At 47.2% G+C, this 21,782-nt stretch overlaps 1 protein-coding gene and 1 non-coding gene across 2 annotated transcripts in view; one reads left to right on the top strand and one right to left on the bottom strand.

Moving 5' to 3' along the window:
- The first annotated feature begins 86 nt into the window (after nucleotides 1-86).
- The window catches only part of LOC144724716 (deleted in lung and esophageal cancer protein 1-like), a 46,512-nt gene continuing 24,816 nt past the window's right edge, over nucleotides 87-21,782 (top strand). Inside the window, exons 1-25 of the mRNA XM_078604056.1 lie at nucleotides 87-178; nucleotides 780-874; nucleotides 2,621-2,761; nucleotides 3,378-3,510; nucleotides 3,960-4,070; nucleotides 4,628-4,830; nucleotides 5,319-5,506; nucleotides 6,105-6,189; nucleotides 6,310-6,397; nucleotides 6,995-7,168; nucleotides 7,584-7,720; nucleotides 8,889-8,981; nucleotides 9,772-9,862; nucleotides 10,344-10,506; nucleotides 11,157-11,361; nucleotides 12,050-12,120; nucleotides 13,114-13,276; nucleotides 13,940-14,033; nucleotides 15,257-15,387; nucleotides 15,846-16,114; nucleotides 16,948-17,101; nucleotides 18,326-18,436; nucleotides 19,281-19,435; nucleotides 19,878-20,063; nucleotides 21,556-21,635. Of these exons, the coding sequence (XP_078460182.1) occupies nucleotides 788-874; nucleotides 2,621-2,761; nucleotides 3,378-3,510; nucleotides 3,960-4,070; nucleotides 4,628-4,830; nucleotides 5,319-5,506; nucleotides 6,105-6,189; nucleotides 6,310-6,397; nucleotides 6,995-7,168; nucleotides 7,584-7,720; nucleotides 8,889-8,981; nucleotides 9,772-9,862; nucleotides 10,344-10,506; nucleotides 11,157-11,361; nucleotides 12,050-12,120; nucleotides 13,114-13,276; nucleotides 13,940-14,033; nucleotides 15,257-15,387; nucleotides 15,846-16,114; nucleotides 16,948-17,101; nucleotides 18,326-18,436; nucleotides 19,281-19,435; nucleotides 19,878-20,063; nucleotides 21,556-21,635 (3,313 nt within the window). The 5' untranslated portion in view covers nucleotides 87-178; nucleotides 780-787. The remainder of the gene's footprint in view (nucleotides 179-779; nucleotides 875-2,620; nucleotides 2,762-3,377; nucleotides 3,511-3,959; nucleotides 4,071-4,627; nucleotides 4,831-5,318; nucleotides 5,507-6,104; nucleotides 6,190-6,309; nucleotides 6,398-6,994; nucleotides 7,169-7,583; nucleotides 7,721-8,888; nucleotides 8,982-9,771; nucleotides 9,863-10,343; nucleotides 10,507-11,156; nucleotides 11,362-12,049; nucleotides 12,121-13,113; nucleotides 13,277-13,939; nucleotides 14,034-15,256; nucleotides 15,388-15,845; nucleotides 16,115-16,947; nucleotides 17,102-18,325; nucleotides 18,437-19,280; nucleotides 19,436-19,877; nucleotides 20,064-21,555; nucleotides 21,636-21,782) is intronic.
- On the bottom strand, nucleotides 17,616-17,688 carry TRNAG-CCC (transfer RNA glycine (anticodon CCC)). Its single transcript has one exon. It is a non-coding gene; the product is annotated as a tRNA-Gly (tRNA).

The following is a 21,782-nucleotide window of genomic DNA, read 5'->3' as shown; positions in this document are numbered from 1 at the left end:
GCAAACACTGCGGAATCGACTAGAATCGATTCCACACGAACACCCCCACGCCGCACGGGCCACGTGACCCGCGTCGCCATGGACACGAGGACGCGGGCAGTCGCCGGTGTCAACACGAGAGAGGCCTCGCGGCTTCGCGTCAAATCTCTCAACAGCTGCGACCGCTGCACGTAACAAGGCGAGCCACCGACATTATTCTTATTAGCGCGATAGGCGGCGAGTGCTGATCCTTCTCTGCTGACTGTAGGCCTTAACGCGGACGGGAGCTCACAAACGTGAATGAAACGCGTTCGGGAGAGCGTCCACCGTGGAGGTCACGATCAACCGTGGTCAATCCACTGCTGGATGATGGCCTCGCCATGTCGCGCCGGTTGTTGGGGGGTTGTTTGACCCTACTTGACGCTGGCCAGTGCAGGTCGGTGAAGAGGGAGGGGAGTTGTCCTGAGCCGGTTCAGATATCACTCAACACTGACGTTAACTGCGGCTAAAAGCGGGTTCGACCTGGTGGATAATAAATATAATTCTGTGCATGGGACTCCCAACGTGGTATGTCAGCTACCTTACAGCTGGACACCGCATCCCACTCGCTGTGCTGATGATGTCTCGCAACACACGACGGTGATCTCGGTCCGAGTCACAATGCCCACTGGCGCGTCGCTCACTGGGAATGAACCTCGTGTGTGCCGCCAAGCCTCACAGCGCACACGGTGCCCTCTGTTGTCAGCTGTCATAACAACACGTGCGCCTGTCTGGAATGTGTCCTTCGTGTGGAGGAGTAGGCAAGAGCATGGCTGACGTTGTAGAGGAGTCTGCGAATCCAGCCTCCCTTGAGCCGTCCCTTGCCAAGGCGAAACCCAGTGTCATCTCTAACCAGGTGGGGAAAGGGTTCCCAATCACTCGTCGCTCTTGAGAAGCGGTGACATTTAGACACTGTGATTATTCACACATTTTGTATGTTCAAAGTGTATTGCTTGATGATTGTTCTCGCATGAGTCATCCCATCATCACAGTCAATTTGATGCATGTAAGCACGTTTTTTTTCATGATACTGCATTGCAGTGGCACACAAGCCCAAATAGAACCTCAACACATTCATCAACAACGCTGCCCTAAAAAGAAGTTTACTGTATATACATAATAGTCATGTTTATACGTATCTAGTTCATAAAGCCTGGCTTCGCCAGCCAAAAGTTTTCAATAAATATAATAATTAACTTCATGTGGTTTTTAACAAAAAATGTTCTACAATCAGACACTTACAACTACTCCAAAAAGTTGTATTTTTCCGCAAAAAAGATTGTTGACCACTTGATTCAACTTATGTTTAAAGACGTACCCATCGGAAAATGCTCAATTTAAATATTCCGTTATTTTATTTTTTAAAAGTACAAATTAATTAACTTAATACTCTATGAGTGGAAGCTCCAATCTTTTACCATTTTCGAATTATTCAGATTTGAACATCATAAAATCCGTATTTTATCATTCAAAACCATTTGAATTGGAAATATCTCAAAAACAGTCAAAGATATAACAATGGTTTCGCTTTGATTTTATCAAACGAAAAAAAACGGAATCTAATATTTCGAACGGTTTCTGAACGACACGCACAAACATGTTTATGGGGCACTTAAAATCGAGATTTGGGGGCCTTAAAATTTAAATTCTCATATTTTCCTGCTGTTTGTGTCCTAAAAGCTACCTTTGTACCAAATTTCAGCTTTCTACCTTGTTGGGAAGTACCATCAAGGTTTTTGAGACATACAGATTAAGCTATTTATTCATATTGATAGGTAACGTTTTGGATACTGGTTCTACTTCTCTCTCAATAGCACTTCTCTCTGCAGAAGAGCTATTTCACAAAATGTCCAAAATTTGCAGCTCTTTGTAAATCCAGTGATGGATAAAGGTTTTGTTGAACTGTGTCCATCATGGAGGTTGTTTGACCATACTTCATCACGTTGGTCAATGCTGGTTAGTGATAGCAGGTCGACGACTTCATAGCACAGTGCGCTAACCACTGCACCACCACTCCCCTACCTTAATTACACAGATTTAAAATGTTAAATCTTTGAAAAAGATGCAACTCATAAAACACACTTCAGTAACTTTTATTTCTTCACTTGCCGACATTTTCCATGCAGTAATATAAGGGAATATGCATTACTGAAACTCCACACTCATATCTAACAGACACACATACGCGAGGTGTCCATCTATACATTAAACGCTTGGTGTTGTGTTTTTTCTTTAACCCGTTTCTGCTCATTTCATCATGGGTAAGTTCTCAGATTATCATAACATTGCCTTTGGCGGCAGGGTGGCGCAGTGGTAACACTTGTGCCTCACAGAAATACATTCCTGAGTTCAATTCCTGACTTGGGTGTCTTACTGTGGACAGTTGGTGTGTTCTCCCCATATTATGTATGGGTTTCCTCGGGGTCCTCTGGGTTCCTCCCATCGCCAATAAAAGCATGCAATGTAACTAGCGTTGGCCCAACATCTTATTGCAGGAGGACTCTCCTAAAATAGTCTTTGGATTCAGTGTGATGGTGAGCCGTTTACATTTCTGTTTTTGGTAATGATAATGAGCGTCTGTGTCCTTGTTTTCCATGCACAGGACATCTCGCACATCCTGACAGGAATTTTCGGGGGACTCTATTCAGCCGAGGTGATTGGCCGGGACATGGCGGCCAGTCTGGACCGCTCTGCTGGTGGCCCAAAGCCCTATCATCAGCGCTATGTGCAAAAGCTCCGCAAGGCAAGCACGACGGGTGTTTTTTATGTTATATGTGGTAATGTTTATCCAGCAGGACATGGAGACAACAGCAGTAGTGTACTTCAACAGTATTTAGTGATAATTCGTTGGCAGTGGTGCACAAGCCAAAATAATAATAAACTCAACACATTCATCAACAACAGTATCTTAAAAATAATAATGATAATATATAATACGTGACATTTTGGGCAATGGCCTTTCTTCACAGCACATACATTTGTAGAATCAAATTTATGGTCATGTTTTGTTTTTATTGTGCAGTAATTTTTTTATCATGCTCAGAACCCGGTTTATTCACAGGCAGCTGCCTAGATTGAAACCCATGATCTCAGCAGCACCAACTCAGCGCTCTACCCTCACAATCACCTGGTGACATCTTTGGTTGTTTTGATCATTGATACTGCTGTAATTTATTTTGTGGATTATCAAAAAATCTTTGGGAATTAATTCTGTGGGCAAAGCTTTCTCAACCATTGGGTTGCATGTACCGCACACTTACTCCGATGTGGGCAGCACTCATCCACTGCAATTAGGGCTGTCCGTCTGTAGCATGATGGTGTGGGTGTGTATGTGTGCGTATGTGTGTGTGCGCGTGCAGTTGCACGAGCAGTACAAGCAGCGCATGGATGAGGCGGATGTGCTGGAGAGGCATGTGATCGAGGCTAGGGCCCGCGCCGCAGCCGATCAGGAGGTGGCTGAGAGCCACGACAGCACTGGGGGCCTTATTCCTGGTACATACACGCACAGACCACATACGCACACAGTGACAAAATACACAGATCTTCCTGCAACAGTACAGACTGCTGGGGCAAGTGCTGTTAGGAGGCATCTATTAAGGCCGGCACAGCACATGAGGAGGCGGTGTAACCAGCACCATGCCTGGCCACATTTGTATCCCTGGTATTGATGTTTACACATCACGCTGGGTACTCGTTCAGCTTAGCTTCCGAGATCTGACATGGTCGGGCACTTTCTGGATGATTTGGTTCTAGGCCCTGTGGCAATTATATTACATAACTGTCGATTAAACTCAATGAATAGACGTAACATCTTCATGGGACATAAGTGAATTTTGTGGACGTTTTTTGTAGTCTTGAATTTTTTCACCTCTGTGCACCACTGTAAACGAGCACTGGTTCCCATTGTGTCCCCCCCCCCTCCACGATGTGATGTGTGACAGCGCCAGCTCGCCTCCGCTATTGCGCCGACAGTGATCTGCTGAGGAAGCACAAGCTGATCAGCCCTGCGGACTACCATGTGGAGCCTGCACCACTCACAAGGGCCCCCAGAGGTGAAGGTTCTACTCAGGGCGTTTCGGTAGCTTTGTAACACCTGTTGTAGTTGTGATCTCCCTTCCAGTTACTATCCAGTCTCAAACCTGCTTAGCTTCCGATATTTGATGGGATCGGGCACAATCTCGGTGACTTGGTCATAGCCTGATCAGCTGTGACAATTATTGATTTCAAGGCCAGACTAAAAATATTTATTTTCTCTTCTGTTTTGATTCACTTCGTTGAATTTTCTCAGAGCCATCCATGCTGAATATGGCGCATTATAAATCTTGGATTGATTTATTGATAGGCAGCTCCACGTGTATTAAAATTAGTATTTAATGTCACAAATATTACACTTAATAGCTATGTACAGGGCTTCATTTCAACTGGTTCTGTTGGGGTAATGACCCAAAGCATGTTTCTGTAACTGTGGCACCACATATACCTCTCACGATTATTGTGGCTAATATGCCATGTGCCACTTACCGGATCTACAAGCGACCCGGAATGGATTCAGTGAGAACTTAAGTGCTGGCTTTGTAACACAGCTCATGCCACTGACATGTTGCTGCAGCCCGTGCAACACCACACTTCATGGCAGAGACTGTGGCGTTCAGCAAGCGCGTGTCCAACAGCCCCGTGGATGGGGTTTACTCTGACGACACCACCCCTCGTCAGAAGCCTGCAGCCATCGCCCAGTCTCTATCAGAGCAAAGCCTCACCACGCTGTCGTCTGAGCCCGAAGGGAGGCGCAGGCCACAGAAACCTCGCAGTAAGGTGAAAAAGAACACGACATTTTATCTACACCTTTATACCGGTTTCATCCTTGTTTGAAATCATCACGGCAGTATGGCCATCATTGCTTCCTGTTGTCTTGTGCTTCAGAGGAATTGACATAGATAAATAAGCCTTTTCTGATCACTGTGGGACAGTTTGGCACTACCTAAAGGCAGAAATTAGTTTTTCATCATTGAGAGAGAGTGATAGAATTGGTTGAAAGTTAATCTATGTTTTAGGTATCTGATTGCTAAATGTTGTTGTGGGAATTGTTTTTCAACTTGCTGGTGAGCTAAAACAATTATAATTACGGTGTTAAATGCTTATACAGGTAACAATTTCATTTGATAGTCTCTGTCGGGTGGTGAAGAGTCTTCACAAAAATTTGGCCAGATAAATATGTAGCCGAACCCAAATATCAATTACGAATCTCTATATTATTAATTTATGATCTTCCTACTTTCTGCTTTGCCTCCTTGGCATTCTAGAGTCAGTGGCTTGGCGAGGTGGGTAAGAGGCAGCAGGGCTCGCAGGCTGTGGAGCGGGAGCAGGAGAGACAGAAGCCAGAAGCAGCCGGACGAACGGGGCCACAGAACTTCCTCCTGAACCCACGCCACCTCCCACCCGAGGACTCCCGCTCCGGCCGCTCCCTCATCGCCCAACGCCACCAGAGCAGGTGACGTCAGCCATGGTACATCTCTAAATGATGATTACGTTGATTATGCCGATTGGATTGCCTCCCTCTGCTCCCTCCACTGGCTTCCCATTGCCAACAGGGTCAACTGCAAGCGCCTCTACACTTTCTTGTTCACCGTATCTTTCTTTGCTCGTGTCACCATGCAGCACAGCTCGTGGTACCCAGTGTGACCCACAACCTCCTCTCTAAACCTTGGTCTGGGACCGTCAATGCCGGGCGATGTTTCTCCGTGGCAGCCCCCTCCCTTTGGAACGCCATCCCTGTGCACACTTGCAAGTCAACCTACACCTCCTTTCAGGAGACACTTAAAGACCCACCTCCCATCGTCTCGCTTTTGATTGACACCGAGCTTGGCTCCAACCTCAGAGTTAGTCATATACGTCCGTGAAATATTGTGCGTGTTGTACATTTTCTTTTTATGTGTTCATGCAGATGAGAATGATTACTTTTATAAATACTGTTACATTTTTAAATGCTATGGTATTCTCAGTTTACCATACGGCCTCACAGGCCTATCAACTTCTTCATGGGTTAAAGACATTTTAATTCATTTTGCACCATTCTCTTTTTGCTGCAGTTCTCCAGAGAACTTGGTGCCACTGTTCATTGCCAATCCTCCCGTCGTCCTCTTCACTGACTTTGTTGTTGGGCAGATGTACGAGGTGAGTCCAGTGCAGTCATGCACACAACCTCCCGTGGGAGATGATTGCCAACACGGGCTGAATTCGAAGTTGATGCAAGATGTTTTAGTTTTTTTCTGTAAACGTCGTCTTGTGTTCCAGACTACGGTGGAGTTGCGTAACGTGACATCCGTGAGCCGACACCTACGCGTCTTGCCTCCGTCTACGCCCTATTTCTCCATCGGGCTTGGTGAGCTTCGTGCAAGTGTGGCTGTGGGTGAGCTGGCTGGCTGGTGCAGAGGTCAGAGCCCTGAGGTTTGAATTCCGGCAGCCACCTGGGATTAAACTGGGTTTTCAGAGTTGATGATTTTCACGAATGACGACACGACAAAAAAGAACATGAAATTTCTACTCCACTTTGTTTGGCAAAATTTTAACCCTAAAAATTACAAATATCCATTTTGCTGTGGTGTGATGAACATTACTCTGCGTGCCAGGGTAGGGGAAAGTACTGTCTCCTACTGTGTGGACCAGAGGTGGAAGGGATCTCAAAAGCAGTTCTGTAATATTCACTTCCGCGAACCGTTCTCTTGTGAACCACAAAAGGGCTATTTTGTCTCTTGACGCAACGTCAAAAGCAGAAAAAAGACAAAAAATAAAAAGTAAGTGTGTATAGGTCAAGAAGGAAAAAACATTAGTGTCAGTCAAATTTGTAGTCACCGTGCAGAACTGTTGGTGTATACCTACTCCACAGTCGCAGTATTTTGTTGCTTTACATGTGCTGTGTGTGGGTGTACATATGGGCTTGCGCGTGTGTGTGTGGTGTGTGCACGTGTGGACAACATAGGGCGGTTCCCAAGTGAGTCTGGCTGCGTGGCCCCGGGCATGAGCTGCAGCTACAGCGTGCGCTTCGCCCCAGACTCGCTCGCCGACGTGGACGACTTTCTGCTGGTGGAAACGCAGGCGGAGCACACGCTGCTCGTGCCCATACAGGCTCGCCGCCCGCCGCCAATACTCACCCGTACGTCGCCAGCGCACGCCCACAGAGTGCGCCATTGCATATTTGCCAACCCTAGAAGTTTTGGGGAAGTCAAGTTAATTTATTTTTGGTTAACACATGGCACCTTTCTGGTACAAATCTGCCACCCAAAGCGCTATTACATCATTCAACAACATAAAAATAAACAATTCTGTACAGAAGTCATTGACTGCAATCGGTGAGCGCTGATCGATTTGTATTTATTCAACGGAGGCAGCCGACATTAGTGTGCGATTGCCCTATTCAATTCTGAACATTCCCGCAGTAGTGTGTGGTGAAAAGTTGAGATAAGAAATGCTGAACACCCAGCCAAACCCAGAAAATCACACTCGTGTACCTGTTTTCCACGTCGTAATTGGACTATGCCGTTGCACCTGTTGACTCTCGCTCCGCCCAGTGCCGCCCGTGCTCAACGTGGGGCCGTGTCTGGTGGGGGGAGGCAAGGTCGTTGAGTTCCTGTGCCACAACGCTGGGCCAGGGGGCGGGCGCTTCTGCGTTATGCCGCGCCACCGCTGGCCTGCAACCAACTTCAGGGTGACCTTTGCATAGCAGGCAAACCCGTCGTACATCAACGCCATCCATGCTTGACATACTGTAGGTTTTATTTTAGCACTCCACCTTTATGGCATTTATTTGATACATTCCTTCGTAGGTTCTTTATTACATTTTTTCAGCCCTTCATCAATATAATGCTGCATGAAGGCATCCCTGCTTACCTGGCTATAAATAAATGTCATCTAACTTTGTGTGTGTATGCACATATCCGTATGTCTTTATGAGGTACCTTTTTACATGGGGTTTAACCTATGCTGGTGTTGAATGCAGGAACATATTATCAACTCAAGACAATGCCGAAACACACATTTATTAGCTTTTTTTTAAAGATGACATGGTTGCAAGTGATATTATAGTAAAAAATATTAAATATTTGTGTAGCATGTGAAAAAGCCAAGCAAATGCTGGTCTCTCTCACATGTGAAATTTGCATTATTATAATTTATACGTTATCATTATTTATACGTTATCATTATCATAATTTATAAGTTTTTGCCTTGATGTGCCCATATGCCATCCTGCGTACAAAGGGGCCGTCCATAAATGACGTCACGCACCTGGGGGGGTTAGACATTTGTGACGAAGTGTGACGAAGGGGGGGGTGTTTGAGAAATGTGACGTCACATAAAAATGCACAACTTTAAATAAATATGGACAACACGTTCTACTTAATTAAATAGACTTTTTAATAAATGTTTTCTCTTACAACATCAGAGTGCAGCGCCACATTAAATATGCACTACAATGACAATAGTTAAAGCGATTTGAAGCATGTTTTTTTTTTTGGGGGGGAGGGGGGCAGCTTTGTGACGTCATATTTGAGGGGGGGGTCTGACTTTTTGTGACGCCGTGTGACTAGGGAGCGGGGTCAATAATCGTCCAAAGTCGCGTGACGTCATTTATGGACGGCCCCAAAGGCATATTTCAGCCGTTCACAATAAACCTTCACCTCTTCACAAACAAGTATTGTCTTCCTTCTTTCCACAAACAAGTCCCCAGTATTAATGTGAATAGGAGAGTATTTCCTGCACTTATTTTGGAACAATATGAAATATATTATTTTTTAGCTCGTGCTTCCAGCATTGTGGGTGCATCAGAGAATGTCATGAGATGGAGAGGAATGCTGCATTGTGTTGCTGTCTCCCAGTCGGTGGTCAGTGTGGGGGCGGTGTCCCTTCCCCCGTTTGAAGTCCAACCCGTCTTCTTTGAGCTACTACCTGGGGAGGCCACCATCCTGGAGGCAAGAACTCACTGCAAACAGCACGTGTACATCTATGAAGACTCTGCTTCTCCTTGCTTGTGTTAGTCCCACTCTACGTGGGCTCTGCCTTCCTGCTCCTCTTTCTCCACTCCTTCCTGTCTTGAACCATCGTGTTCATGTCCACTACCCAGGCCTTCACATTTTAGATCACAACTTCTAACCACCTCTTTTTAGGCCTGGCGCTCGGTCTTTGCTCTGATGCTGCCATGTTCATTACCTTTTCTCCGATGTGGTTATTCTCTTCATGTGACACGTGCCCCTAGCCACCTGAGTCAACTTTCAGCTTGCCTGAGATGGGCAACTCCACTCTTGCCTTCTTCCTCCTCTCTTCAATTCTGAGCTGATCCAATCTGCGATCGCAGGGAACCACCATACCTTCCTAATGTCTGTGTTACACAACATGTGCTCCTCTCTGTTTTTCTTTATCGTCTCACATTTAGACCCGTAAGTCAATACTGGTTACGCTAGAAATAATAAATAATAATAGTTTTATTGTTAAAGCTTGCTGGTGCGTGTGCCGGTGTTGACATTAAACAGTGAGTAGTCATTTTGACTTAAAGCTTTCGTGATTGCAGGAATTCATATTCTTTGGGTCTTTTGGTAAAGTCACGTAGATAGGTTGAAAGAAAATAACAAAAAACTACGACATTCCAATCACAACACCACATCCAAAGAATAAGTGAGTAGTAATGTATGCCAGGGCCTAGTTCTCTGTCCCCTTGTAGAGCGAATGGGTGCTGACTTTCACTCACCTTTTCTTGTTGTTCAGGTCACCTTCAGCCCCACGACCCTGGGCACATTCACGCAGGAATTCACCGTGGTGTGCGACAACTGTCAGGTCAAACACTTCACTATCGCAGGTACCTGCGACAAATACGGCACTAAAACTAGGGCTCAACATCTTCGTTTTTTCTTGTCATCATCACCATTATCAAACCGTGATCAAAAGTTGAAGGTGCAAGAGGAAGGCCTCTCCAAGCTATGACCATCGCTCATGCTCCTGAAATGCAACAATCCATCGAGCTCCTGCACATGATGTGGTTTTATCACTGCAGCTCGACAGGGGCGTCCTTGTGGGCGTGTTCCTCCTTTGTTCACTATCATGAGTCTCAACCACCGGCCATAATAGCAACAATAATAATGCTATTTGTAATGCGTGCAATATTTCACAGACATAAATGACCATAACCCTGAGGCGCGGAGCCAAGCTCACATTTCTCAGCTGTCAATAATATATCTTGCATTTGCGTTCGTTCTCTAGTTCACATGTTTCTCTTTCTGCCCGTTATGCGGTTGTTCACTCCTGCGATCACCTGACCGTGACTGCCCCTGTGTGTGCAGGCGAGGGCCAGGTGGCTGGGGTTCAGCTGACGTGGGTGGAGGGAGGCGCTGCCGAGCCAGCGCTGGGGGAGCTCACGGACGCGATGGCACACGTCCTGCTCCGCTTGGGCCCCCTGCACCCGTTCGGCAGCGCCAGCAAGCAGATCGTCGTGCAGAGCACTGCGTAAGGGACAGCCACATAGTTAGGCATGTGAATAATCGCTCCCCAGTGATTCGATGAATTGTCTCACATTTCCCTGTCTGGATTACCCCGGTTGACCATTTATCCACTTTTGGTTTTTAATATATGTGAAGCATCTTGAGAATCGATAACATTTTTACGTTAAAAAGTTAACATTTTTATTGTCAACATTACAGGTTGTAGTATGATGAATTAATTTGTCTCATTGGCCGTCTCGTTTGTTTTTATAGTTTGTTCTGCTCCTTTGCTCGGTTTGCTTTTTCCATTGGCATAAATGCAATGCTATCATATAATTTTCATACACTTTTTTTGAATTATTTCTCACACATCAGATTCAATACATGTACCATAAATGTCCTACTCATCCATGAATAAACCATTTTCTTTAGTTGTTCATCAAGCATCATGATTGAAGAAGGGCCCTTGCTCAAAACGAGATCCTATCACAGTACCGAATATGTGCTTGCGCAAAGCAACCACTGCATTCCCTTAAAATAATTTGTTAAATTCAGCTTGTTTCGTAACTGGTTGGGTCTTGCCGGTCAACATAAACACATTTCTAGAGCTATTTGAACCGCGTTCGTTGTTTTTCATGTCGGCACGCTCCTTCCACGCCCGGCGTGTTGGCGCAGTGACGTGGGCCTGCCCTTCTCGTGGCGGGTGGTGAAGCCGAACCTGCGAGCGCCGGCGAGCCCCGACGATGCGGTTGGCGCGGTTGAGCCGGCCGAGCTGGAGTACCACCTGCACGCCCACTCGGGCTTCTCCGTCAGCCCCGAGCACGGGACACTGGAGCCGCACGGACAGCACACTTTCACCATCTCCTTTGGCCCCACTAAGGTGACGAGTTCAGATTGTGGCAATGTTCTGCTCGTGCGATAGGTCAGCTTGTAATACGTGTTTAATTGCTCGTCATCGCGCGCCTAAAGTCTGAACATTCATGCGACCGCATGTTTGGCTCTCTTCTTATTATTTTTTTTGTTCAAAGTAGATGTCATAAACGGGTATTTTTTTGGCCAGTAGTGGTTTTAGCAGCCTTAGTTCTGAATGTTACATGGCATGCCTTGACATGACTAGACCCACTCTTAAAAAGGTAGTATTAGCTCTTACTTGGGAATGAAATAATGTTGTTTGTGTGCACTTTGTCCACAGGATGACACAGTGGTAAGAACCCGGTTTGAGTCCCGACTTGGGCACCTGTCTGTATTTTGTTTGAATTTTCTCCCCCTGTTTTGCATGGGTTTTCTCTGAGTTCTCCGGTTTCATTGCAAAGCCACAAAAACACACACTATCAATGGTGTTGGACAAACATCCCAATTCTGAAAAGTGACCTGCAAATTTTTCTCCATACGGCAACATTGTCCCCTTACTGCAACAACTTGGTAGGACTATCTCTTCATGGGCAAGGAAGTGTGATAATACGTGCTCTGGGTGGTGTGCACGCATGTGTATGTGTGCACTGGGTGTGTTTACTGGGTGCGTGTGAATACTCAGCGTGTGTACACTGGGTGTGTGTGTGTGCAAACAGCCCAAGCGATATCACAGCGTTCTGCACCTGGTGCTGAGTGACGTGCCCGAGATACCCACTACACAACAACCGTGAGCGGACGTGGTTCATGTGCACGAGCATCTCACGAACAAGCGATTTCCATCATACGCATTGTGACTGTGACCTATTCCATCTGAACTTAATGTATACTTAATAACAAATATACCACATTGCTTACAATACGTTGTTTTATTTTCATATGGTGAAACAAGCTCCCTTCATTTATTAATTGTGTTATTTTTACGGGAAATTCCATCAACAACTAGCATACCTTATAAGAGCTGGCAATGAGCCATGTTGCTTTGAAGCATGTACATCACATACTGTATGTAAGTATGTTGAACTTCTTTTGCACCGTACGTAGCCAACAAAATGTGTGTTTAAAATAAAACAATAAATATATGACATTAAAGATGATCGTGGTGATCCAAGCAAGCTCTATCCAAACAAGACCCGGCTTAGCTTCCGAGTTTTGTTGATATCGGTGCTCTGCATATGATTTGGTGCGGGGCGATGTGGCGAACAGCAGAAGACTGTGCAGACAAATCCATTGTTGTACCGTACTCTTACGCTCCCATGTCTGTTCTGCCTGCCTTTACCAATCCCCATTGACCAGCGTGGCGAAGTATGGTCAAATAACCCACACGAGCCACACAGCTCAGGGAAGCCCTCATCCAGCAGTGGATTGAAACAAGGGCTATACCCGCATATGTCCAAAGATAATAGTGACATACAGTAATTAGAATTGTGATATACTGTACACTACTGTATAATAATGGCTGCAAACCCACTGAGGTGCAGTCTGCTAAGAATAGAAAATGTGTTGCTTAATGATGAGATACATGCCCAGGGCTTAAATTCTGACTTAATATTTTCGCGGGTCGCTGACACACACGAGTATTTGGCACCTGACTAGAAGCCACAGCCAAAGTGAGACAAATAATGTATGTTGTGTGCCGAGTTGATAAATACTTTCCAGATCACCCACCGCGGACAGAGCCGGCTGAAAGGAAGCCCTGTTGGTGTCGTTTCTCAAACTGCAGGTCGACAGTCCATGCTGCCCAGGGTCAGGGTGTCACTGATGTCATCGTTCTGGAGGTGGAGGTCAAAGGTGAATCGGAGCCCTTCCGAGTGCTGCTCGAGCCCCCTGCAGTCTGCCTGCCTGGGGACGTGTACGTGGGCCACCCCACTTACCGCCCATTCCAGGTGTCAATGACAGTCACAGAATCTCAACACACTCGGCCCCCGGAATGAAAAAATAGACGTCTTTTGCGATGTTTTGACAGAGATATACTGATTTATGGCAGTGTGATTGATGAATGTGTTGCATTTTTGTTGTTTGTGCTTGGGCAACATTTCCAACACGGTATCACAAATTATTAGTTTGTTATTCAGAGTAACGACGTTTGGCTCGAGTGCACTTGAGTGGTGGCCACAAGGAAGGTCGCTTATGTGAAGTGGGAAATGTAGTGTTTTGATTCAGCAGCTGTTAATATGAAGTGGGAAGTGTAAGTGGTTGATGTAATGCTCAAGTGGTGTTAGTCTGTTATCACTGAGGATGTGGTGCATGGTGAGGAGTGTGTGAGTATAATTGTCAGTGCTAGGTGAGTGGTGAGTATGTATGTTAGACTTCTTTCGCACCGTACATAGCCAACTGTGCTAATCGGAGGTGCGTAGTGTCTGGTGATTGGTGAGTTAGTGAGTGATAGGTATCAAGTGAGTGGTGAGGGATGTGTGCTGTGTGGTGGGTGTCTGCTCAGAGTGTCTGGTGAGTATAAGTCTGAGGCACAGAGCGTTGCCAGCAACGCTAGCACGTGACAATGTTTAACGGCACTCATCGATCGCGTTCGTGTGGGTGTTCTTGCGCAGCTTAGGAACGTGAGCGCAGCGACCATGAGGTTCCACTGGGACCAGATGATGGAACCGCACCAGGTGGAGGTGAAGCCCTCAGAGGGAGAAGTTGGTGAGACTTTGGAACGTGACTTTGTGAACTCTGTACCCCCAGCCATCCGTACTCTTGACTCCCTGTCCCTAGTTTTAGTTCACGCTCGAGACCTACCTTCATTTCCTCTGCCTATGGCTGACTGCCTCTATAAAAACAACGATGCCCACTGCTTCTGCTCACAAACTTGCCCACAGTGTCTTGAGACACGCTTGCATTTAGATGCTTTGTAAATACAAATTGTGTAGTCGTAGTAGTGGTCGTGCGCTAGCTGGAGTCTTATTCTTTGTTTTTTTCGGTAGATAGAAAATAAAAATAAAGTGAATTAAAAAACACTAATGTAGACTGTAGCCTGGTTCTAAATCGGAGTGAGTGTACTGGCAGTCTATAATGTAGATTGTAGCCTGGTTCTTAACCTCAGTGAGTGTACTGGCAGTCTATAATGTAGATTGTAGCCTCGTTCTTAACCTCGGTGAGTGTACTGGCAGTCTATAATGTAGACTGTAGCCTGGTTTTTAAGCTGGTGTGCGTATTGGCAGTATATGATGTTGACTGTAGCAATGGTTATTCAATGGAGTGAGCATACTGGCAGTTTATAATGTAGACTCTAGCCTGGTACTAACCTGAATAAAATAAAATTGAAAAAATAAAAAAAATAAACCCACGACGTTTCGGTCGCAACACAAGCGGTCGTCATCAGGAAAAAGGGGGTTAGCCTCTAAAGGCAAACAGTTTATGAAGGTTTCGAGATGGGCGTAGCCCAAGTGTGTCAGCAGCATGGGCGGGGCAGTTAATGTTAATGTAGGAAACAACTAAGCAGTTAGTGGGTGTCCACCAAAAGGGCCTCCAGGCAATCATTGCACCTTGCTCCACACACCCACATTGCTGACGGTGGAGGTTTACAAGAAAACACAAATCAAGTAATCACTCAAAGTGGTCATGACTTGGCTGAGTTTATAACCATCATCACGGTTGAAATTGTATCTGTATATATGGATGGCTTCATGAACGAATCTTTGTTGATAGCCAGTCGGCTTGAAAAGTACCATCGTCTTAGAGAAATCAATTTCGTGTGAGCCAGCCGCATTAAAATAGTGATTGGCCACGGCAGAAGTATTGGTCCTACCGTGTTTCAAATCATCCTTATGCTCACGAACACGGTCCAAGCTGGAGTCTTGTATCGGCTGGCATGCGGTATTGTTGTTTTGTCACGCGTACGCGGTTCTGTGCCTTGTGACCGACAGAGGCGGGAGGCAGCGTGTGCTGTGAGGTGTGCGTGGTGGGCAAAGCCCCCGGGAGGCTGGCACATGCCCTCATCTGCCACATTAAGCACCAGCAGGAGCCAATTGCCCTTCACATACAGGCCACGTTCAAGGTACGTGTGCTGCCATCCACGCTGACTTGTTTCCAATTTATTTTTTATTTAATATTCAAATCCGGTGACCTAAGGTCTACGCCGGGCTATATCTAACATCAGTGGTGAGTGATAGCTGAACACAGTCCTGGGCCAGCCTTCTCAATTCACCAGCCCACACTGAGCAGCCAGCATGGTGATGTACGGTCAAACAACCCCCATGACCAACATGGCTTGTGGAGGCTTTCATCCAGCAATGGATTTACAAAAGGCTGTAAATTTTTATCATTGTTATTATTTTTACAACTGATGAATTCTATAAAATGTTTTTCGTTGTTTACTATTCGCTCTCGCAAAGTAGTCGCGGGTCATTACTTTTGTAGTACGATTGAAGTGCAATGTCTGCGATTGTTTGTTTTTACAACCGATTCCAACCGCGCGTCCTAATCATCACTGCTTCAACCGCCGCTCTGGCCCAGGGCCCCGAGCTGCTGGTGGAGACACCCACACTGGACCTCGGCTTGGTGCGCCTCGGAGACAGCGCGGAGGCCAGGCTGCGCTTGCGCAACCCAGGCCAGGTGCCCGTGCGCTGGCGGCTGGCGGCGGCGCCCGCGGGGCTGGTGGCGGCGCCCGGCTGCGGAGAACTGGCGCCGCGTGCCCGCAGCGAGGCCGTCCTGACGTTCCGGCCGGAGCGCTGCCTCACGCTGCAGGCGCACATGGAGCTGCAGGTGGAAGGAGGGGAGAGCAGGTGGGTGGGTGAATGTGCGGAGCTGGAAGGAGTGATAATTACAAGGACCTGACAGTTATCAGTTACATGTAGGTTTGTCAGTGACATGCATTACTGCTGTGTTTCATTCACAATTTTGTTTACCTTTTTTTGTCATACCCGCTGCCAATAGGCAACTTCTTGAGAAAATGTCTTCTGTTTAACGTCTGTGAATGTGAGGCCTATATAATAAAATCACCCTGAATGTGCCCAATTTTTTTTCCAAATCTCGTACGCTAAGCAAGGTTAATAAAAAAAATACTTTCATTTTATATAGCGTCATTCATGCCAATAGCATCTCACAATGCTGGATGTGCTGGAGTTGGTGACCACGATGCACACACAGGTTTCCTTCCATAGGGCTGCACAGCTATGTGATGAGCAGTAGAGAGCAGTGCAGAACAATCCATTGTACTGTACCATGTTCCCATTGCTTTGCTACTCACCCTCTCCAAACCGCAATGACCAGCATGGTGAAGCATTGTGAAATAACCCCTAAAACCCACACGGTGTCGGGAGTCGGTCATCCAGCAGTGGATTAACAGAGGACATACACGTACTTCTGCCACTGGCCATCTTCGTGAGAAATCCTCCTCTGTGTAATGCCTGTGTGCGCTTGGCTGTTTAATTCCTGCCACATGCGCACGTGATTACACCTCCGATTATCACGGTTGGCTACGTACGGTGTGGAAGAAGTTCAACATACATACATTGCCGAGCATTGGTCACGCAGAACTGGGATGCAAAGATCTTCATGAGTTACGTGTCGTGTGTTCCTGTGCCTTGCTTGTGTGCTTGTGTGTGTGCGTGTGAAGGCCGGTGATGCTATGTGCAGAGGTGCAGAGCCCTCGCGTGTGCTTGCTCAACTCCGGCCTGCAGCTGAGTGAGGTGTACCTGGGCGTCGTGGTCACTGAGACGGTCTCCCTGCTCAACCAGACGCTGCTTGCCACCACCTACAGCTGGGGACAGGTGTGTGCAGTGGTAGCACTTCTAGTCATATCATCATCATCATTACTGTCATGTTTCTTCTTCAGTTCCGTTTTGTCACCTTCCACTGCCTCTTGTCCAGACCCAGTGTTGTTGGCTTGAATTTGAAGTGCGTAATTCAAATCTTGTTATGATTGACCACACCTTGTGGATGCATCTCATGAGCTCATAATATTCACAGCATCGCACAAAGTTTCATTTTGAATCTTATCAGAACTCTGATGTCATAATGTTATACAGGATACAGCCTTAAATGCATTATAAGGCAATTTGGATTTCTGAAGCATTTCAATGTATGATGCCATGGCCCAGCTGTGCCACGTTTGCCGCTCGTTGCAGTCGTTTGTGGTTTGATTCGGGCAGGCTGCCCTGGTTATCACTGCGGATGTATGAACCATAAAACAAGTAAACCCGTAAAAACAAAGTTTTTCACTATAAATCCTTTATATGCATGGCAGCGAACTTAATATAAAGGATTAAAAAATATATTCGCCTGTGGAGGACGCGGGGATCGATCCCGCGACCTTTGGCATGGGAAGCGAAGGCGCTACCAACTGCGCTACTCCGCCACGGCCTGTGGAGGGGTTACGCTCTGGGCTCTTATACTGTGACGTTCAGCCAAAGCGATGAATGAGTTATATTTGAATATATGTAAAATATTTTTTTTTTGCCTAAAAAGTGTAAAATTTTGGGAATTTTTTTTCACGAACATTAATTGTCTCGCACAACGAGTCTGTGTGGAAAATGTCAGCTCGATTGGATCACGGGAAGTGGGTTAAAAAACGAGCGAAAGATTTGCACGGTCCTAAGCAAGCAAGCACGCAAGCAAGCACGCAAGCAAGCACGCAAGCAAGCAAGCACGCAAGCAAGCAAGCGAACTTAATATAAAGGATTTAATAAGAGCTGTCTGCTTCACAGTGGATGTTAAAGACCCCGTGACGTGATTTAAAAGAAGGCCATTGTGTGGCGGTGTCATGGTCCAAATTTGCCAAATTCAAATAATTATCTGCAAATTACTCAATTGGGATTACACATAGCAACATCGTCCTCTACTGTGAAACTACTGCAGACTATGTTTGTGAATCGTAGCGTCATAAACAGGGGCAGGTAATCGACAGCACGGATAGCTGGAGGAAGGGAGTTATTAAGTGAATGTGTCATGTTTAGCGAAGGTGACGTAACGTGTGTGTCGTGTTGCGGTGGCAGCTGTGTGGGCCCCAGGCTCAGAGCTGCAGTGTCAGGGCCACTCCAGCCAGCGGCTCCATCGGCCCACGGGAGAAGGTGGACGTCTCTGTGGAGTTTACGGCACTCACCATGGTACGGCAAAGCACTTCCAGCCAGGGCTGGCCCTTCACCATCAAGTATTCCTTTGTCTACCCAAGTTCACTCTCCCTCGTGGTATATCGCTGTTACGGTGGCCCCCACATGTTGGCTGTCACGTCAGATCGACGATGACTGCCTGTGAGAAGGTTAGTTATGATATCCGTGTGCCTTCATGTGGTTCTGGCGAGCAATGCGGGCAGCACAGAAGTAACCGCAGACCTTGCACATGAACACTGAAGAGGCAGTCCCGGGCCACGTGTCGTGCACCTTACATGCTGCTCTCAGCAGCTGCTGTCGCACTTCGGCTCTCAAATAGTTCCACGCCGTCGTGAAGCGCGGAACGCCAAAGGGCTCTAAAAACTTTTTGCGATATTGTATATTTAGTACTATTTCTAGAGCATCGCACTGAATGGGACTTTGTGTATGGGGTGCGTCTGTTGGTGAGACGTGACACGCGGGGTGGTCATGGGCTTCAGAATGGCACAGTGATAACACTTGTGCCTCGTCGAGCAAGGAGGGCCTGGGTTCGATTCTGGACTCGGGCACCTTTCTGTGAGGAGTTTTTGTGATCTCTCCCTGTTCTGCACGGGTTTCTTCCGGGTTCTCCTGTTTCCTTCTATAGCCAATAAAACACATTGTAACTGGTATTGGCCATTTATCCAAATGATCAAAAACGATCTGCAAATTACTCATTTGGGATTACACGCAGCAGCAACATCGACCTCCACTGGGCTAACTTGGCGTGACCCTCCTGAAGTAGAGTCTTTAGACTCAGTGAGGCTTGCCTGCGTAAACAAGCATAGTAGTAGCAACGCTCCAGCATTGGGCTCCTCCGCAGGACGAGCTCCGTGACCTGGTGCTGCCCTGCTCGGTGGCCGGGATGGATGAGCCGCTACTGCTGCTTGTGCAGGCCCGGGCACAGGGCCTCCACGTCACTTTCTCCACGCCGGGGTCCGGCGCCTCCGCTCCAAACGCTGCCACCGGTATTTCCAGGTAGGCCGCGGAGTGGCGTGCCAGGCTACGTGACGAGCAGCAGAGGGCGGTGCCGAAGTGCATTGTCTAACTGTACTATGCTGAGCTGGGAAAGTCGCCAAGAAGATGTGCACCTGATATAATAATGACAGACACGCACAGCCCTCTTATCCATCCACTGCGAACGAGCGCCTCCTCGTGCCTTGCGGATCATGGGGATTATTTGACCGTGCTTTGCCACGCTTGTCAGTGCAGGTTAGTGAAGGTGGGGAGCATAGATGTGGGAGCATTGAAGTGCGGCACCGGTAGGAATATGTGTACATACATATCCATGGTACATGCCTTGTCAATCCACTGATGAATGAGGGTCTCCCTATGCCGTGGAGATCATGGGGGTTATTTCACCATACTTCACCATGCTGGTAAGCGTGTTGTTTGTGCGACGTGTCTCTTGTTGCGTCAGCGTGCAGATACCGTCAGAGGAGCTGCTGCTCGATTTTGGCTCGGAGGTGAGGCTCGGTGATTTTGTCACAAGGACGCTGGTCATGACCAACCAGACAGCCATCGAGGCTGCGTTCAACGTGCGGGTTGAATACTTCAGTGGGGCTCCTCCCCCGACTCCGTCCGGCCTCGCCGCGCGCTGCACGCGGTGATGAGCTCGCACCGCCGGTGTCCGCACCACATTCTCGCACGCGCACCCCGACCTCATTACGTGTAACACGCGGTGACGCACGCACACCACTCTCCGTCCATCCATCTACCCGTGCCAGCTCCAGGTGTGGAGGTCGACAGTCAACATGTGCCAGCACTTCCTCTCAGCACAAGCTTTGCTGATGTTCCCCATGCTGAGCTGAGTCCACTTCTCAATATCATCCCACCACCACCACGTCCACCTTTGTCTTCCTTTTGTCCTTCTGTCCTCGATTTTCCCAAGGAAGTGGGGGGGGGGGGGGTTGGCAATAGGGCTTCATGTGAGCCGAGCAGCACATGTCCACAGTATGTCATCTCTCTGACTACATCCAACATTACAGCACATACCCTTTGACAGACATGCAGTCCCACCACGGCTGAAACGATAACGCGAGCGTTCACGGCACACGTACAAAACCACGCAGTTGTTGCAGGGGGTTATATTCGCATCATGTACACTTGTTAAACATGTGTAAGTCGTTTCTATCTACTCTACTTTGTCATAAAGAGACGTAAATAGTGCGCCTGGGTGAATACCAAGACACGCTCCCCTCTCTGATTGTGTCTCGCTTCTCCCACATCTTCGTTGTTTCTCTGAATTCCGATCACGACTGTACACATGTGTATCTAGCCATGCCACCCATATTTATAGCCCTGCAACTTCCCCTTACCTTACTTTGCTATGTGCCCTGGGCAGGTTAACGTGGTATTGACAGACTAATGCAACATGTTTTGGAAGCAAGGCAAAATTAGGTTTTCATTTTGAACCTGTTTGTTTATTGCACCACCTCAATGAATAAAATGTAGCTACGACATTCTGGTGAGGTGGCATGGTGGGAGAGTGTGCGGCACGGAATTCAGAATATTTATTTTTACTGGAGGAATCCGGTGAGCTATAAAGCAATTTTTCTGGATGGGGGCCAATTCATTCCAACATGTTCCCCAGGGGAACTAAATGAATTTCGGTTTGTGGGGAAACAAACAGTAGTTGTCCTATGGACAGACCCGCCACTTCCATAGGATTGTGGCATTTCTACCACTGGCATACAGGAGATGAGCATTGCTTCGAGAGCATGGGAGCCACTGTGACTGGTGGACGTGTGACCTCATCAAAAAAGCGCAGTGCTCAGACTCCATGGTACAGTCATACCCAGATCTACGTCTCCCCCTTTTACGACATTTCACAAATACGTCGTCACCGTATTAATGCCGATACCCGATTTGCGTCGCCTCAACCCACGCTTACGTCGCCTACAGCATCGTCATTTCTCGTTATCCGTCGCCTCTCAGCCTTCGCTTCCACCAACTACCCTGTAAATTGCTTTGATTGGCGTCGTTTCGATATTCGTCATCGCACCTTTCAGGAACGCGTCCCCGACGTGAACCGGGGTATGACTGTGTTTAGAATGAAGTGCTATTTTAACGTAGATGTGTTTGTCCCACATCAATAGAATGGACAGCAGTCTTCTTCTGACAAAAGCCCTCAACAAGGCGAGCGTGGCTCGAAAGCCCCCCAGCAAACGGCAGGCAGGTGAGCCCCCCAGTCTCTCCGGTGCTGTATTAATCATCCACAGATACTCCACGGAGGTGCCTGTCGCAAGGTTAAAATGTTTCATGAAGTACATTAGTTTGTGTATTTGATGTTTTTAGCGCAGTAATTTCAATTTATAAACAGCTG

Source organism: Lampetra planeri, chromosome 21 (genome assembly GCF_965212315.1).
Source record: "Lampetra planeri chromosome 21, kcLamPlan1.2.h2, whole genome shotgun sequence".
NCBI lineage: Eukaryota > Metazoa > Chordata > Hyperoartia > Petromyzontiformes > Petromyzontidae > Lampetra > Lampetra planeri.
This window is presented reverse-complemented; position numbering and strand designations above follow the sequence as displayed.